At 38.6% G+C, this 19,087-nt stretch overlaps 1 protein-coding gene across 3 annotated transcripts in view; it reads right to left on the bottom strand.

The window, feature by feature from the left end:
* ANK3 (ankyrin 3) overlaps positions 1-3,733 on the bottom strand; it is a 195,657-nt gene extending 191,924 nt beyond the window's left edge. The window contains exon 1 of one of the 3 annotated variants that reach the window (XM_033515805.1): positions 3,301-3,733. In XM_033515805.1, the coding sequence (XP_033371696.1) occupies positions 3,301-3,414 (114 nt within the window). In that variant the 5' untranslated portion in view covers positions 3,415-3,733. The remainder of the gene's footprint in view (positions 1-3,300) is intronic. The other 2 variants (XM_015632928.3, XM_015632927.1) reach the window with 2 other exon arrangements.
* Between the last annotated feature and the right edge of the window lie 15,354 nt (positions 3,734-19,087).

Below are 19,087 nucleotides of genomic sequence, written 5' to 3'. Positions count from 1 at the left end.
GTCCTACTAAATATTGTATAAAACATAAATCATTGACTGTGTGCCAAGACCTGTCCTTCTCTCCTGGTATGTACTGAACAGAGAACACAAAAAAATTAAAAAAACCCTTCAGAGATTTTACCATTATTTTAGGAAAGGCACTGACTAAGCAACCAACTTCTGTCCAGACATTATTATAGGATAAACAATTTCTAGTTTCACAAACCAAACTATGCATGACAGAACTGCACTGACAAGTATCAAGCAGTCACTTATTTTTAAGAGTGGTTTGGCTTGTTCTGTGATACCATTAAAAGCTCAGGTCTGCCCTTGGATGTACTCAAACTATTTTCAGTGTAGGACACTGCATAACCATCCAGAGGCAGAACTGTATGAAGCTGTAATATAAACCTGAATAGAACAAATGGGAAACCTGTATAATGCAGACCCTTCGCTTGCTAGCCCTACTCCTTTCTTTTGCCTGAGTTAAGCCATAAGCTCTGAACATTTCAGAATCTTCAGCGAAGGCCAGGAGTGCCCTGAATGCAAGCAAACAGAAAGAGTGTGGTGGGACCATAGGGCACAGAAGCACAACCTCTCTACAGAGATAAGCATGGCAATTTGAAAATATCTCACCTTGAAATTAGATGGGATGGGACATAACAGGGTTTTGTTTTGTGCGTTTTTAAAAAGGTCATTTCTCTCATACAAGTCTTGAAGCAGGCCTTCACAGGAATGCTATTACACTGTAAATTGCTTAACCAGTCAAATCAGTGAAATATTTCCCTTAGACTGCCATCCTCCAACTAAACAGGAACATAAATCAGCATGACTGTTGCTGGTATCATACAAGACTAAGACACTGGCTGATCCCATCAGCCTTACTTTCTAACCATTGGTTGCCTTGGGCTTTTACTGTATAAATTATCCAGAAACATTAGCATTCTTTGTTTTTCCAATATGATTGGAAGACTCTAATGGATATTTCTGCATACTGCTTAAGCAAAGGGTAAGCTTTGTGCAGTATCATGTGATCAACAAAAAAATCCCCGAATACTGCTTGCTTGTGGGTGGTGCAGAGGAACGAGAACTGACTCACTACTCATAGTGGAAAATTTGGGGGGAAAATCTTTTAAATAGTCAGGAAAGCACAAAATGGCAAACCAAATTATTTGACTTCCTATGCCTTATGTACTGAGTAACAAAACCATGTCTTTGACATGAGAATGATGCCCAAATGTATGAGAGTTAAGTGAAGCAATTGCTGGGTTTTGCTCCATTCGCCTACTAGAGAGGTCCTCTACATGTCCTAAGAATCTGCAGAGTCCTAAAGAAACTCAGAAAGAAACTGGAATAAGCTATCAAATTCCAGTATGACACAAAGGGGTCAGGAGCAGGAAAACCCAAAAAAAAACATTTGGTGGAGCAAAAGCTCTATATTTTCTCTCATTCTTAAGATGCAGAAATAAAGAAAAAATAAAGAAATCCATATATTTAAGATTAACAGGCAGATATTTATCTATGTGCCACTCTAGTTGCTAAGAGATTTCCTCTCTACAGCAGTGTTGTATAAACAATAAAGCATTTTTGTCCACAAAGCAATTGTCTCACCTCACTGAATCAAGAGCCTCTCACTGCCATATCCCTTCTATATTGTTCTAATTCTGCACTGTGAGAAAGCTCCCTTACACAAAGACAGTGCATGGATCTGGTTGGGCATGCTATTGTTAAACTTGAGCATATCAAGTACAACGTGGGCTTCCTGCAGCATGAGTAGATTCAGCTGAGAGACTATACATTTTAGCTCACAAGCCATAGGTAAATACAGGCTGAGGGGACAGCTCCTACAATTAATTCCATACTGCTATGGTCATTTTCAGCTGGGGGGAAACCCACCCTGACAGCAACATTACAAAACTGCACATAACCTAAACAGCAGCCAAAGAAAATATTACTATTTCAGGCTGGATTCAAACAGCAGTGCCTCAAAATTCACCTCAGAGACAGGAACTTATCATCATACTGTCCTTTATCCTGGAAGATGATTCAGAAGATCTATACATTCACACAGAAAAAAATATGTACAGTGTAGATGGCTGCAGCAAATGTACTGCAGCATATTAAGAGTCTCGTAACGTGCTTGCTAGAACAGAAGGCAGTGGGTTTCTCAGTGCTTTTCATTATGTATAGTACTGCCATGGCAGAGAAAAAAGAGAAAAGGGCAGGGAAATGCTGACTCTCGCCCAACCAAAAGATGCACAGCTGTTAGAGGAAATCTACATGTCGTTTAGGAAGCACATGCACCACTTCTCTGAGCATATGAAGATTATCCAATTCCCCCCTTAGGGGATTTCACAAAGGCACACAGAAATACTACATGCCCAGGTTTCTGTAAAGGCAACTGGCTCCTTGATATGTTCTTGAAAAAATTATCATAAAATACAGCCAAAGACAAGAAATTCTGTCAGGGCCTTATTTCTATGGAGCAGAGTACAAGGTGTCATTTATAAGGACACAACTCCAGAGCTGCCAAGGTAGCTGGCCTCTTTATCTGTCATTATGCCACAAACCATGACTATTTTTCTTTATACCTTAGAGAGAAACAGTAAGCCTGGAATCACACAGAGGCTCCTGACCTGAACAATGAGCAATGCAGTGCCTACTGAATTTTTCAGATCCCAGTTTGCTGAACGGTTTTCTGCAGCTAAGACAAATCTACAGCAGAGAAAATCAAGCTCTGTAATCTCAGCCACGTATTTTCCTAACAAAAGAAAGTTGCTAGTAACAGACTGCTACAGCTCAATTCTGTAAAACAGCTCACCATTAAGAAAAAAGAGAAACACTGAAACACCTTATTTCTGTAACATTATCCCAAAAATGGATGTTTCAAAAGCTAAACATGTGACACAGTCCCAACACAAAGAAAAATATCTGCCTCTACACACATCCCTTTTAAGTACCTGTATGTAAGACTAAACTATTATGCTGTGCTTTGCTATTAAACCTACGAGAAAGCTCAGCATTAAACCTCACATGATGGTTACAAACTATTTTCAACTCACAGACAACATCACAGTAACATAAGCGGGAAATGAATGCACACCTTCTGCATCATCACTGCAATCAACTAATATCCAATTAAATATTCAATTGTTTTGCAAACCCCACAGCCATGGTTACAAATGATATTTTACAATGTTAACAAATTACTCCAACAGCTACCAAGTTACAAGCAAGAACAAGCTTTTAATACTTGAATTGCAAGGTAAGAAAATTAAAACAAAAGAATCCCTGTTCAGAATTTGGCACAGATCTAGATACCTTTTTCTTCCGATCCCGGGATCTTTTCCTGTGTTTTCTTTTTTTCTCAGTTTCTTCCTCAGCATTTATTTCTAAATCCCTGTTTTTCTTTAACTGTGATGCTGCGTGAGCCATAATGCATTAAAAGTCCTTTACAAGAATGCTCCCTTGTAAAAGGTGATTTCCTCGGGCACCTTTAGCCAGCCCTTACAGCAAATGTTCCAGTGATTGGAAGGAGATCTGTGACCAGAGCCAGAAACACATTCAGGATTCAGAGATCTTGCAGAAGCTTGCAGTCACTACAAAAACACATAGTTGCAGATTTTTTCCTATACCTTTCTGCACCTAGACCTTTGTATAAGAGTGCAGCCATCGTAATGCATTTAACGTAATGAAAAAGACAGCTGGGACAGAGAAAGCTGTATTATGGCTGTATCCCCTGCCACCAGCTGGAAGTGTCTAAGTGACTCCACTGAAGGGGGAATGCTGAAAAGGAGCGCTTTCTATTAAAAAAATTCCAGAACAATAACATATGCTGCATTGTTTTTTCTTCACTGATCTTCAAGCATGTTTTTAAAACCTATTTAAAAAATGCAGTGTTAGTGTTGTATGTCTCTCAGCTAGTTTTGTATAGTAAGCTATTTAACCTATAATGAAATGGAGCAGCTCCTACTTTAGGTTAACTGCTGATGGTGACAAAAAAATAAAATAAAAATTTCTTTTTACCATGGAGACTCTGACTGCATTATGCAGAAAACAATGCATGCATTGCCATATCTTAACAGTGTGTCCTTTATACCAATTTTTCAATTCCAATACATTTTGTGAGAGAGGATTACAGAAAGCCCTGTTGTATTTTTTCCTTTTTTTTTTTTTTAAACATACTTATTACAACACATCATACAGAAAGAAAGATGCAATCACACTGGTGTGTGAAACAGGCATTTAATTCATGTGAGATTTTCTGGCAGTGTTCATTTACGTGGTCAGAAAGGGAAATCGGCACTATTTCCATGTAGTTGGAAATGTACTTTTACGCTTTTATGTCAAGACTTGCTTCAATCATCTTACTATTTTTGCCACCTGAGTCCTCAATGACTGCAGCTTTTGAATATTCATTATGGGAGGTAAAATAGCAGCAGTATTAAGACCTGCAGGAGAATCTTTTACTAGGATGAACACAGAGCAAGCATCTAGTAAATAAAGAATCATATTTTTTCTTCACAAATATGAACAATCAGCAGCTTGCCTCAAGACTGCTGTTTTTAACCTTTCCCAGTATTCCTAGCAGCATGCTGCACTGTAATGAAGATTAGCATTTTAAAGCAGTCTGATTTCTTTCAGATAAAACCCAATAAGAGTAAAATACACTCCAAGTGTATTTTACATGGTACTAGCATTTCTTTCGAGAAAGAAAAAAAACAGAATATGTTGTAAAAAATTAAGTTAAATTTAAATTTGAACAGCAATTAGCCAAATAAGCCTGAATCTTCCCAGGGCATAAAATCCAGAGATGTCTCACATGTTTGTAATTATTCTTCCCCTGAACTTGAGAGACATTTTTTGAATTCAGGTTGCCGAGGCCCATCAAGCAACATGCCTTAGTTTTCACATAAAATGGCTAAAAGAAAAACAATCTTTTAAATCTCCAAAACAGAAACTCCTTTGAACACATCATATGTTGTCCAAAGAGCAGCACATAGTGCACTGTTTGTCTCCTGTTCACAGGCTAACAAACCAGGTTTTAAAAGTTGTTTACTTTGGAATGATTTTTAAGAAATGCTCAAGGATGGAGGCCACAGCTGTGTGACCTTAGGGATTTTTATTCCTGATGCAGTAAAAGCATGGTTTCTGTGTGCATACAAAGCTCCTGTACCTATACACCACCATGTGACTCTCCATACTCCCCCTCCAAAACTGAAAGACTTCTGAAACCTCATATAATGCTGCCTTTGGAAAGCTGTGGGAAGAGGAATGCTGCACTTGGGCAATGCCTGGTTTTGAACCAGAAGCAGTAAACTCCCACTTCTCTATATTCTATAGAGAATTAATAAACACATTTCTAAAGATGCCAAGAGTACACCCCAAGGATGCCCAGAGCATGCTTTGAACTACAAGGCACCACTGCAAGCTGCCAAAGGCCACACTCAGGCAGGCACCAGGATTTTGGCTCAGCTCTTCAAGGAAGCCCAGGGCAGCAGTGAGGAGACTCTGCTGTAGCACAGGAGCCCTACCAGGGAGAGGAGCTAGCCAGGCTGCTGATTTATGGGGGCTGAAGAAAGTACCTCAAGAAGGACAGTGACCTCGAGTTTTGGTGGAAAATGGAAGACTGCTTTGTGCCTATTAAAAAAATAAAGGCAAATAAAAATCACCCAAAGCTTTACTTTCTAGCCTACAAACAGCCTGCATGACCTTGGCAGTTATCCTCTTGGAAGCTCAGATCTTTCTCTGTAAAATAAAGTTGACATTAGTTCCCCTGTCTGACAGAACACAGTTATTAGCACAGAAGTGCTTAGAAAATACAGTAGAACCAGAACTGAAAGTGGATTCAACAAAATTCAATAGAGTTGGATCCCTCTTATTCCCAGCACATTTTCATCTGGATTTTAAAGACTCATGAGTCTTTGCCTTAGGAAACCAACTTTATTCAAGCCACAGCTGAAGTGAATGTTGCTGTCATTCACCGCTTGCTGGCTAATCCTGTGACGTCCTATAAACCTTTTAACCATACTAGCCAGTAATTTATGCCTAAATAACCTCATTAAATGAAAATACAATAATGCATTATCAAGTGTTAGGTGTTTAAAACACTTGAAGCATACTTTTAAAAATGCTAGCACAGAGAATACCATGCACATATCCAGCTTAAACGCCCAAGTGCCACCTTATGCATAGGTTGCATTTTAAGCAGGTAGAAAGCAGCCCAAGCTTTTATTAATGAGAATAAATGCTAAGAAATGAAAATAATGAGTGAACTCACCCAATCCCTTGAGATATGCATAAATAGGAGGATTTTATCTGTCAGCCAGACAGAACTGCTTCATCCCAAGGATCTTTTCAGCTAATGAATCAATTGGACATAACATGCAGATGTTTTTATTATGTGGATTACGATGCCTGCTTGAACTACTGCATCCAAACTCCTCTAGAATTAGATTTCAGAAAGAGAAAATGCCTTTTCTAGCTACAGGTTTGAGAAATTATCTTTTAGCTATGTTAAAAAAAAATCAACATAAGAAAAAGAAGATCCCTTATAGTTGAGGGAGATTTTGTGTAGCTTATAGGCTGAGATAGTCTCTAACAGAAAAGAGGTTACAAGGAAAATGTGAGTAAAAGATTCAGACTCCTGTGGAAAAGCAACTGTAAATGTACAACTGCTTAGGGGAAATGGTGAACTGGCATCATTCACTGGAAGGTGATAGGGCACTGCCAGATGAAAGCTGGCTTTCATGCCAGATATGTCATAACTTACTTCCAGGGAATTGGGTACTGGAAATCTTCATTAAGTGCTTCTTTCAAGACTTCAGTAAAATAATTAAGGTATTTGATTTCACCCTTAATTACAAAGTTAATGAAATGCCAATGAGTGTTTCAGCACAATCCATAGGGTCCTGATAAAGAATGATAAATTGTATCTTACTTGAACAATGGGAAATTTACACTTTCTGTTAGCAAAAGGATAATGTCTACTTAGCTTCATCTACTCACAAAGTCATGATGTCTGGAAGTAATTTTATCAGCTTTAAGGTGTGTCATTTGGTTTAGTTTAAGATGCTAGTCCTACTGTTAAAACTCGGTTCAAGAGACTGCAAAACAGCATTAGTATGTAACATTCAGATGGATTTGGAAAAAACCACAAAAATTTATAGGAGGAAAAGGTGTTCGCAATCTAATTACTTAATCAATTCATCAACTGGTCAGAAGCTTATAGGGTGAAGATAGTACTGTCACTTTACAGTTTTTTAAACAAATTATACAGCATTACAAAAAAACAAAAAAAAAACCCCAAAGATGAGACACTCATGAAAATATTGACTTACTGAGAAAATGCCAAAAATTAGATTTATGAAAACCTGAGGGGTTTTAGGTAAGATGGAACACCACAGAAACATTCAATATTTAAAATTTTCAGATCACTATGGATCCAAAAAGGCTTCTAATCACACACATAGTGCTAGAAGGTCACTATGACAACTTTTACAGGTAAACAAAGTATGCTAAATTTTCCCAAAGAGGAAAAGAGCATTATAGGTAGACTAGAAATAGCAGAGAGTAAAGGGAAGGAAAACACATGGAAGAAAGAGAACCAAATTCTTATTAGGCTACTCTTAAATTCTTAATTTCTGAGTTTTCTGGTACAGGACAAAGGCCACTATTGCCCTGCTTAGGATTATGTTGAGTAAAGCAATGAAAATGAGAAGGAAAAAAAATAAATAATAACGAGACTTACTAGAAATAAAACAAAAAAACAAACAAACAAACAAAAAAAAAACCAACCAAAAAAAACCAAACAAACAAAAAAAACCCCCATGAAAATAACATTTTGGGAGAAGACTAGGCAGAAGAAATCTAAAAAGAAAACCAAATTATTTGTGAAAATGGATTAACCATAAAAAGCTTTCTAATGAGTCTTTTAAGGCTGTTACACTAGCAGGCATTGTGTCTCAAAATCAAACAAACAAAACCAAACAAGACTAAAAGCTTATTTAACATCTAGTTTTACTTTTTAGCTCCTGTTCAGACATTTGATGTTCAGGATAGGATGGACTCATCTCCAAACATGCGGAAGATCAAGGTCTCTAAGCAGCAAATTAATAGAAAATAAGAAACATTAAGGCTTGTTTGGCTCTTCTATGTTGTTGCATTGAGTTTCTCCCACTACCCTGCTTCTTCTAGAAGAATTCTATTTTGGCAATAACAATCCTATAGAAACTGGGGAAACATGACAGTCAGAAAGGGATGTATGCTCTACACTAAAGAATAGGAAAATACTTCAATTTCATTTTACACCACTTATAAAGTGCTAACCCCTTACCTTCTCTGAATTTATAAAATTTGGAATTGTACTGAATTATGTTCTGTTTCTTACTTCTATAGGGCACAAGAGTTAAAAAATGCTTTGGAAATGACAAATTCAGGGATGCAGTGATAAAGGCCAGAGGCTTACTACTTCTTAAATGACCGTTCTTAAACTTCCTACTGGAAATTTAAATAGAAATTATAACAATCGTAAAAACAAAAACAAGAAAAACAAAAACCCATGCCCAAACAAACTACCACAACAATAAAAATCAAAACTAAATAAATAAAATATAAACTAAATAAACTAAACTAAATAAAGTAAATAAATAAAAACAAACCAAACCACCCCAAAAACTCTCGAACCCTCCCTAAAACATCCACACAGAAAACAATCATGGAATATGAATTTCACTAAGCCCTCTCCAGACACATCACCTGTCTTCTGAGCTGAAACAAGAACAAAGCAGCAGCCACTTTTGAGCTCATAGAATGAAGGGCAAAACTACTATTTCTCTGTGCAAGGATGACACATTTTGGCTTAACTGATGAAATTACACCTTCTGTGGTCCAGCTTACTCAGAGTATGGGGTTGGTTGCCACGTTTGTGAATTTTAACTTCAAGCTGGAGGCATGACTTTTAAAGAAAACTGCTACAAGTTCTTGTTTGCCCCTAAGACTTACACTGTAAATCTGGACAGTTCAAAAGCTGGTTCAAGGCTCACTCAGCCTATGGCTTCAGGGGCAGAGGAAAAGGGGAAATAAATATTCAGCTGTCCCAGGCCACCATGCAAACATGGTAAATCCTCCTGCAAACAAACTGGGAGAGGGGATCAATGTGATCATGCACCAGCATAGGAGAAAGGACTTCAGAAGACTGAAGAACACTCAGGACTAGAGATCGCCAGCTCTGACTTTCAAAACAGGGTGATTTTGTTTGAGGCCTACACAGAGAAAGGGAGCTCACAGTGACAAATTAATATTAACTCTTCTGTGAAGATGGTGTAAAGAGTTTAATCTCTGACTCATAACCAACTAAGGAAAAGGTACTGATGTATCTTATTTATAGAGGCACACTAATTGCAAGATAAATTTTGTGGGGGTTTGTGGATGGAACTGCCGAGCAGCCTAGGAAATGTATTCAACGCAAGCCATAGTGGTAAGAGAAAGATATGTAACCTATAAATTATTGCAGAGCAAACACACTAAAAACTTTCTTCCCATTCATCTTCTGCCAAGAATAATACTGCTAAACCCCTATATTTATTGTGAACCACTGAAAGTGCAACAAGCATTCTCTTTTAAAAAATTGCTTTTCTATCTTTTTCCCCTGCAATTCAAACACCACACTACAGCCTGGACTGAAACTCCCATGCAGAGTGTCAGTGTCTTAGGGATGCTGACAAAGATCACTAGGAAATGGCATTAAACTGGTTGCACACATCTGAAGGGGTAGAACTTACATCCCAAACTGACACTAGATCACAGTGACACAGTTTTCAACCCTCCCTTGGAACTACTCAGTGGTGTTCTGAAACTGTATATTCAGAATATTAACTTCCCTCAGATTCCTACCTCTATCATTTCTCTCTGCATAGCTCACCACTACATAGTTCACTACTGCAAGCCACAGTAGGGTGACCAGAAGGTCAGCTGAACGGTGCTACAGGGCACCAAACTGAGTTTTGGTCCAAAAATTTTGTTAGATGTGCCTGCAAATGACACTAACAGACGGGAAAAGCTATTCCTGTATATATAGGAATAAGTGCAAAAGCAAGTTTGGTATCAAGTTTTGCATTTCCACATGCTTAACTTGAACGCTGTCTGTAATAGGAGGATCAATCCCATCCTGGTGAGCTTCAAAAAGAGAAACATACAATGCCATTCATCAGGATCTTATGATTCAGCTGCAAACTTCACTCAGAGTGGTCTGTTAATCACTGCTGCATCTATTAACTTCTGCTCCAACACATGAAAGCAATCTGCTCACACATCCAGTGAACACTGAGCCTGAGCTGGGGTTTCGTCCAGTACAAGGAAAGCAGGTATCAAGGAGGTGACTCCCAGAAGCTCCTCTGCCAGGTCATACAGTCCTCAGACACAAAATGAGTTATTCCCTGTTCATCTCAGATGGAAAACTCCCTGTCTCAGAGTGGTTTAAAAATAACCCAAAAACAGCAGCAGAAAATGTCTTTGTGGTATTTCAAGTTTCTCAGCATCAAGTCCCCCCGCCTGCTGTCTCTTTTTTGGAGCAGTAGCAGTCTCATAAAAGCTACACAAAAAGCTTTTATTAAAAACCACTGCAGAACCTGCAAAGGTGCCAGGAAGTGAATGTGCTTAAGCAAATGAAGCTACCAAATAGAGTAGGATGGCATCAGTCACAAATAGATGCAACACCTTTGCCTGCAGTTAGTAGATCGCTTTTCAGTACCCTTTAGTTAGTATTCTTTCATTTTCACAAGTTTTGACTCAGAAGTATGCACTTTAGGCTAAAAGGAATTTTGAAAAGTGAGTCTTTCCATAAATGATTGCACAATGTGTATCCAGGGCCTCTCTGCTTTCGCAAGACGCTGCAATCATGAAAACAGCATTTAACCTTCCCTACCATTCCCTTCCAAAAGGAAGAGTACTTTTAACTTTGGACAAAGTTTTTATCACTTTCTGAAATGGGTTATTCCTCTCACCCACTGCCAACAGTAGGGAGCTGCACTGAATGACCCAGTGCCCTCATATTTTCATGTAGCCAAGCTCTGCACATTATGAGCAGCTTACTTGTTTTATATTTTGAAATAAAAAGTTGCTAAGTGTAAGAGCTTTTTTTGTGACCCATCTACAAAGGTCACAAGAAAAGCTCTTTGAAGTTGCCAGCATTTCTCAGTTGCCCCAAGACTTCCAGCTGTATAACTTCTTTGTTTAATGTTTTTGGTGCAAAAATGCAGAAATTATAAGAAAAGAAGAAAAACATCTGCTTGGCTTGTTTGTAGGTTAGGTGGTTTTTTTTTACATTTTTAATTTCCCTGAACTACTTGAACATGGTACATGTGAGCCAACAAGGAGAGCTGCAGTTTCTCCCAGATCACTGCACATTTGAGGGCTGGACCAAGGCTCCCTCAGCAAGCAGAGGACACATTTACTCCAACTTTCATTGCAGACTTCCCACTTTAGCCAAACTAAGTGCAGAATTTTCAGTGAAGACACTAGTCCCTGCCAGTATACACACAATTTCTTAACCTTTAACGAAACATTTGAAAAGATAATATAAAAACAGAAAAGAAACCTCCAACCCACTCCAGCATAAGAAACTCATTTAATTAGATTCTTTAATTATTCATTATACCTTTTCCTATGTTGAAATGACCATCTTTGCCTCATTCCCAAAGGATTGTGTCCATAATTAAGTCAGGGAACCATTAAAATCTCAACATGCTTCCTGAGTGAGATTTTAGTGCTTTAAGTGTTATGCACATTTCATGCAGCAGTAAGCTGACTTTCATAGGAAAAAAAATGCAAAAAAAGCAGAATCATTAACAATCAATAACAAGAGGCAGAAGGGTATCAAATGCGTATTTTTCAGGTGAAATTTTTCTCATTTTCTCTGAAGTCAATTCATATACCAGTCATAAAATCTACAAGTTTACACTTAAAACATTTGTATATGAAAATTCTCAGTTTCCTTAAAATAACAAACAGTATTATAAAAACCCCCTCAGGGTAATTTTAGAAACAGAGATGTAATTTTTACCTCAAAAAAGAAACCCCCACCAAAACCTAAAAATCGCAAACCAAACAACAAAGTCCAGCTGTTAGTACTTTGATACTAAAATCCTGCTGGAAGAAACCCTTGGAGCATGAAAGGTAGCTACAAAAGATTCATTAAAAAAAATAAAAATCACTGCCACTAAAAAAAAGTTAGAAATGTTTTGTTTCTTCATAAACTTCACATAAAGCTATTAATATTCACAGGAGGCCACGTTCTTTCTTGGCCTAGCAAGAGCAAGTGGGCATTTGAAAAAACTCACTTACCTGTATAAATATAATTATCACAGAATAGGTGCACTGATGTGATGCCTGAAAGCCCAGGTAACATTAGTGCCCTATTCAGAGCAACGAAATGTGGCAATTCCTGCCTAGATCTGCCTGTAAGCTGAACATACTACACAGGGGGTGGGAGGGAACATATCCCTCCTACTTTAAAGGGGGTGACTGCAAACAGCAGAGGATGATGTTGGAGGGGGAATTGTTTAGTTTGTAATGCATGGCAAAAAACATACATCAACACAAGTTTATGCACCGTGGATGTAAACACAAAAGTAACACCCTGGAAGACACAGGAAAGAAATCTTTCTCTCCTACACAGCTTTGCTTGGGTCTCATCTGGAACACTATGTCCTATTTCAGGCACTAAATTTCTAGGAAAAAGTTGTCAGCTGGAGATGTGAAGAATTTATTGCTTTAACTCTGAAATCGCTCTTCTTCAGAAAACAACCCTGAATGCTCCCCTGAATCTGTGGTTAGTAATAAATAGCTCTGGACGTGCATATCCATACACTTTAAGCAAAGACAAATACTGGCCAGCCCTGAACCTTGCTCATTTGCCTGTCTCCCTTCACCAGCCCTCCTAGCTTTTCCTTTATCCAAAATATGTAAACCCACATGACTGGAGGCAAACCTACATAAAAATGAAATATTACTCTTTTTCCATTTTTAATTTTTTTAAAATTTCTGTTCTTGTGATTTGTTTTATTTTAAACTAGTTTATGGAGGGGCTGAGAAGGAGGAATGATGCAGGGAAGTTCTGTTCAGGGATAAGGCATTGTTCACCTTTTAAAGCTAGAATAAATTCTGACTAAAATCTTTAGCGAACCTAAACTTCAAATAATCAATACTTGACATAGCAGAAGAGAACATACAAGAGTTGTTGCCCAGAACAGCTCCAAGGGTAGTAAAATGAGTGCTAACAACAAGGGTACATAACAACAGTAACTCCATGCAGTTCATGCTAGGATATGGGAATTAGATGTTTTTTGATGTTCTGGGTTTGGTTCTGGGGGCCTTTTTTGAAACTTCCTGGAAAACAGGCAGGATAGCAAAGACTGCTGAAGACCAAATTAGTACCAAACTTGAAAGAACAGGGTTTGGAAAGAAAACTCAAAAAAAACAGGAGATAATAAAACTGTACACTGGTCTGGTTAAACTTTCAGCCCTAGAGATCTCCTGTATCTGAATCTGTGACCATCTGGAAGTTATTGGGATGAACTGCAATCATATCTGGATTTATCAAGAGGAAACTGTATAAAATTAATTTTATTTTATTTTATAGAATGGTGACAAGCACTGAAGACTGGGGAAAAGCAACACTTGTACCTGACGTTCTCACAAGGAAGGTAAGGAACTTAGTGTTGATGAAAAAATTGTTAGATTAATCCAGAAGAGATCTGGTAACTGAACTCATGAACAAGATGTTAACATTAATTGTCTAAAAGGATGAATGTTCTGCAAAAGTCTGTCCTGGATTTGCTTCTCTACAATTTTTAATTAATGATTTGGGCAGTAAGAAAAGTTTATTACCAATGCAAACATGAAATTACAAGAAGCATGTGCATATTAAAGAGTGAAACTTTAGACCAAAATGATTACTAAGACCAGAGGAATGGTGTGGGGGAAAAAACCCCAATCAAAACAGATAGATTTCAGTGAAAATAAGGAAGAAAATTTTTTTTCACATGCTAGAGAACAAGTAAGGACTGTTTTTCAGCAAGGTATTTTCTGCAGAAGTATAAAACCTTGCAGGTTCAATGCAGGACAACAGACAAGCAGCAGACTGCAGAAGGTACAACCTGCACAGTGAAATCACCTTTCTCTTCTATTTAGTATACATAAAGCCATAGGTATGTTGTGACAGACTTCTGCTAGTGTGCTGCCAGGAAGATATGAATATTTGGGAAACAACAAGAGCAATCAGAAGTCTGTAAAACACATCCTCTTTTTGCCTAAAGAAGACTGATGGAACGTGGCAACAGTCCTCAAATCCATCAAAACCTGGCAAAACACAGAAGAAAATAGTCTGCTCTCCACCATTACTATGGAGAGTAACAGGAGTAGAAAGTTCCTATTGCAGCAACCAGATTTGGGTGAGATACTATGAGAATTTTTAACAATAAAGAAACTCTGCAACAGCATGCAAGGGACCAGAATGGAAACTTTATAACTTACCTTTGTAAAATATGTATTAGGATCCACTTGGTCATTCTTACATCTGTGCTACTTGTGACCATAATATGGGTACTGTACCAAGAGCTATCCCAGCTTCCAAATGCCTGTTCTTAATTTAACCTTAATGAGACAGTGCAAAACTATTTTATTGATTTCAGTGTTGTATACTTTAGTAGGGTTGACAGCTAGAAATATATTTTTTTAATGTGGAAATCTATGACCATTAGTTTCACATTGTCAGAAGCAGACCTCCAAATGACGATCCAAATTAAAAGAGAACAGTGATGTGTTTGAATTATTCTGGCAAGTTTGAAAGTCTTAAAAAGGTATTTCTCTATGTATCAAAACTAGAATTTTAAAAATCTACTTTTATTCCATAAGTCTAAAAAGTATGAGGAATTAAACACAATAAACTGCATAGAACTATAGAGTATGCTGAGAAGTCTGCTCTAAATTACATGCACATAAATGAACTTTAAAGAAAATGCAGTTGAAGATCCTTAGTCCAGTGAGGATGAGCACAGCAAGCTTGCTACCCTGGTCTTCAGGAGAGCAGGCTTTGGCCCCTTCAGGGATCTGCCTGGTAGAGCACTGTGGGATAAAGCCTCCAGAGGGAAGAAGGACCCAGGAAAGCTAGTTGATATTCAGGGATCACCTCCTCCAAGATCAGAAGCAATGCCTCCCAACAAGAAGAAGCCAGGCAAAAACATCAGGAGGTCTAAATGGATAAACAAGGAGTTCCTGGATTAAGTCAAACACAAAAACAAAACCTAGAGAGTGGAATCAAGGACAGGTGGCCTGGGAAGGATACAGAGAAATTGTTCAAGCAGACAGGGATTAGGTTAGGAAATTTAAAGCCCTAACAGAATTAAGCCTGGCCAGGAACATCAAGTGCAACAGGAAAAGCCTCTGTAGGTATGTTGGTGATAAAAGGAAGTCTTAGGAAAATGTGGACCTTCCCTGGAAGGAAAAAGGAAATCAGGTTACCCATGGTATGGAGAAGACTGAGGTACTCAAAAAGGTTTTTGTCTCACCCTTCACCAACAAATGCTCCAGCTGCACTGCCTGAGTCCCAGGAGGCAAAGGGAGGGACTGGGAGAATGAGGGACTGCCCACTACAGGAAAATATCTTGTTTGAGATCATCTGAGGAACCTGAAGCTGCACAAGTCCACGGGACTTGATGGGATGCAATTGCAGGTCCTGAGGGAACTGGCAGCTGAAGTTCCTAAGCAATTATCCATCATGATCAAGAACTTGTGGTAGGCTGGTGAAGTTTCACTGACTGGAAAAGGGAGGCATAACCCTTATTTTTTGAATGGAAGACCCAGGGAACTACAAGGAACCCATCAGCCTCATATCAGTGCCTGCCATGAAGAAGGGTCAGATCAATGATCTTTAAGGAGGTTCATTCCAGCCCAACCCAAAGCATTTTATAATCCTATGGAGTCCTAGGCACCAATTTTTCCTTTCACATTAAGATGCTCTATTTTACAGCACACACAAAATCAAGACTTCATATGGACTCTTTAGGGAAACTGCCACATTTTTGGTATTAACTTACAAAACCCACTACAAAAAATTACAGCTATTTAGAGAAATCAGAGTAATTGATAACACATCTTTCTAAAGATATATTACATAGCTTATAAAAGTAGCAAAAATATTAAACTTTTATTTTTAGCCCTAGGGCTGCTTTCTAGAGTAACAATGTATATTCTGAAGGGTATTCACAGGCTGTATAAAGACAGACTGACAATGTTCAAGTTACAGAGGCCACAATCCAGTACAACTGCAGTTTGAGTAGTAGCATAGTTTGGCAGAGGCTACAGACACAGTGATAATGAAAATCAAATTTTGGACTACATCACAAGAACTGTGTTTGTGAACAGCAAATGAACAACTTACATACTATTCAGAAAAAAAAAAAAAAAAAAAAAAAAAAAAGAAGCACTAATCAGAATCAGCCAGTTTTCACAGGCTCCCACTGTGTAGGCTGAATAATTGTCTCATCATGATAATAGCCTTTATGATAACCATGATCTCACCAGTGCACTAAAAGATCCAAAATGCTGCTGGTACTCTCACACCCACCACAAGGCACACTCGCTCTTTACATTTGAAGAAAATCCTACTCTGCAGCTCCAACTCTTGGCTGTTAATGCAGGTAGGGTGTAACCTTGTTATTTTTTATGCCTTTGCCTTAAAGCCACTCAACCGATAGATTCCCTTTGCAGACAAAATAGCACAGACAAGAGCTCCTATTGTTATGAAGACATATCCCATTCTGCCATTAATTCAAAACAAATATCAGAGTTATCAGCAGTAATAAACAACTAGCAGTATGCACCCAATCCATAAAAAAAAAAAAAAATCAGATGTAATTTTATGTTCTAGCTCATTTTCTCCATTCAATTTCTACTTCACAAAGGTAGCAGGTTACAGTCTATTTTTGTGCTGGGACCAGGGCATAAAACATGCCTTTTGCTACCACCTCCCCTTCCCTCCTCTCTTACTGGAGGCCTGGCGCCATCTGGTTATAAGCATAGTTACACTGTTTCCTCTGAGTTAACAAAGTAGTGAACATTAACATCAGCCACAGGTCTGGTTAAGCATGTAAACTTGGGAAAAAAGGAAGGGAACATTCATCAGTGTTCCATCAACAACACGCGTGGAAAAACCCAAGGTACGAAAAAGAACTCTTTTCTCTCAGATAAGAGATTTCCATTCCTCAGGGACAGGCAGGAAGAGCACTTGCTGCACTGCACTTACTCTGTGTACTGACACATGAGTTGTCACCGTCTCTTCTGGAAAGGATGGAATCTTCTTCCCCCTGACAAAGGTATGACAAGTAGTTCACCCACAGAACTGAAGCATCTCTCTATTTGCCTTAGTAAGATATTAATACATTTTGTGGTGAAGCGACTGGGTTCACACACAAGGATAGGTCAAGGGAGAGAGAATCAATTGCAACAACTTAAAAGTGCCAGCCAAGATTTATCATCAGTACAAACTAGTGTCAGGGAAGGCTGTGGACTGCTTCCAGCTGGATTTCTACCCTACAGACTCCTCCAGTCTCATTCCCACCTATTTTAAGCACCGGATACACAGTGTGACCCTCCAAAATTTCACAAAAATATGTCTATCCTTTTTAATTTTCACAGCACTTGAGGTCTCAACAGTTCCAGCCTCAGTGCAGAAGAGAACAGCTGCCACAGTACCAGTGTGTGCCAGTTCCTGGAATGCTGCTGAAGCTAGCACCGGGCCAGCCTGACCTCCCTGACAGAGCCTGGCTACTGCTGTATCTGGGAAAAAAGAAAAACTCTTGCAGTTTGTTGTCATGCTGTTTGGAGTAGGGACTGGCCTTCCAGAACATGAAAGATATGAATAGAAACCTCTCTGAAGGGCACACTTTTATTCCTAAGAAAAAATAAATCATTGTGCCATGAATGGCATACTCAGTCTGATGTGAATGTGAATTTAGTCCACCTGTACCACAGGTAAACTGAAATCCTGCATAAAGTCTCAAATTCAAACAAGCTGCTCCCTGAAAAGCAGAGCTAATTAAGTCTGGTTTTCCATATCCCTGTGGATGACGTGTCTCCAGAGTATTCATTGCACAACAGCTTTAGGTGCCCACTGTTTCCTTCAGGCTCCTGCCACAGCTCCCCCGCCAGCCCCTTCCAGCCCTTCCCTGCGTGCCAGCGTCTCCACCCTCAGCATGCCTCAAGGTCCTTGCCCACACCACTAAACCACCACAGCATCCTGTCCTCTGACACGTTCCCTATGGCTCTCAAAATGCCTTTCATGATTGTGTAGTCTTCCATTTCCTCAGAAAACGAGTTAAATTGCACACACGCACAAACTGAAAAACTGAAGCACTGTGGAAGACTCTAGGCACTTTCTTACAAAATGTAGGAAGAAGAAGCTCTGTACTTCAATATCTCCCCACCACAAAGCACAATGACAGAAACACTGGAGAGAGTTTGTGAAATAATGGCTCTCTGCATTTTTAAAATTTTACTTTAAATTAATTAGCCCAGTAATAGGTAAACAGGAAGATGAATTTTCAATTTTGTGCTTGGGTAATTTTCAAGGCATCTAGAAAAGATCACAGTAAGGCTGAAGGCCTGAATGTTCTCCTTCAGTTGGCAGATTTTTGGACAGATCTTTATTCTTTCAGTGGGACAACTTCTAGAACTTCAGGCTTTTAAAAATCAAAAAAACTTACATGTTGACAAAACTGCAAAGGCCCAAAGGGGATTTTGAAGTCAAAACCTACAGAGATTCAGAATAATGCAATCTGTCTTGTACAGGAAAAACCCAATTTACTGATACAGTAAATATTACTAGATAATATAAAGAACCTGATAAGAAAAAATTAAGACTACCTACAAAGGGCATGTTCCCTCCATGTTCCACTGCTCTCCAAATGGAAGTTGTAGAAACAGAGATTATTAGTGCCAAAAGTACATCAGCAAAAATTGCAACAATGTCAATTAAGTCAAATGAAGCAAGATTTATCAACCAGAACCAGTAAGACATCTCTGGCTGCCTGACTCACAAGAGGAAAATGGG

This window comes from Parus major, chromosome 6 (assembly GCF_001522545.3).
Source record: "Parus major isolate Abel chromosome 6, Parus_major1.1, whole genome shotgun sequence".
NCBI classification, from domain to species: domain Eukaryota; kingdom Metazoa; phylum Chordata; class Aves; order Passeriformes; family Paridae; genus Parus; species Parus major.
Note: the sequence above shows the minus strand (reverse complement) of the source record. Positions and strands in the feature narration are given on the sequence as shown.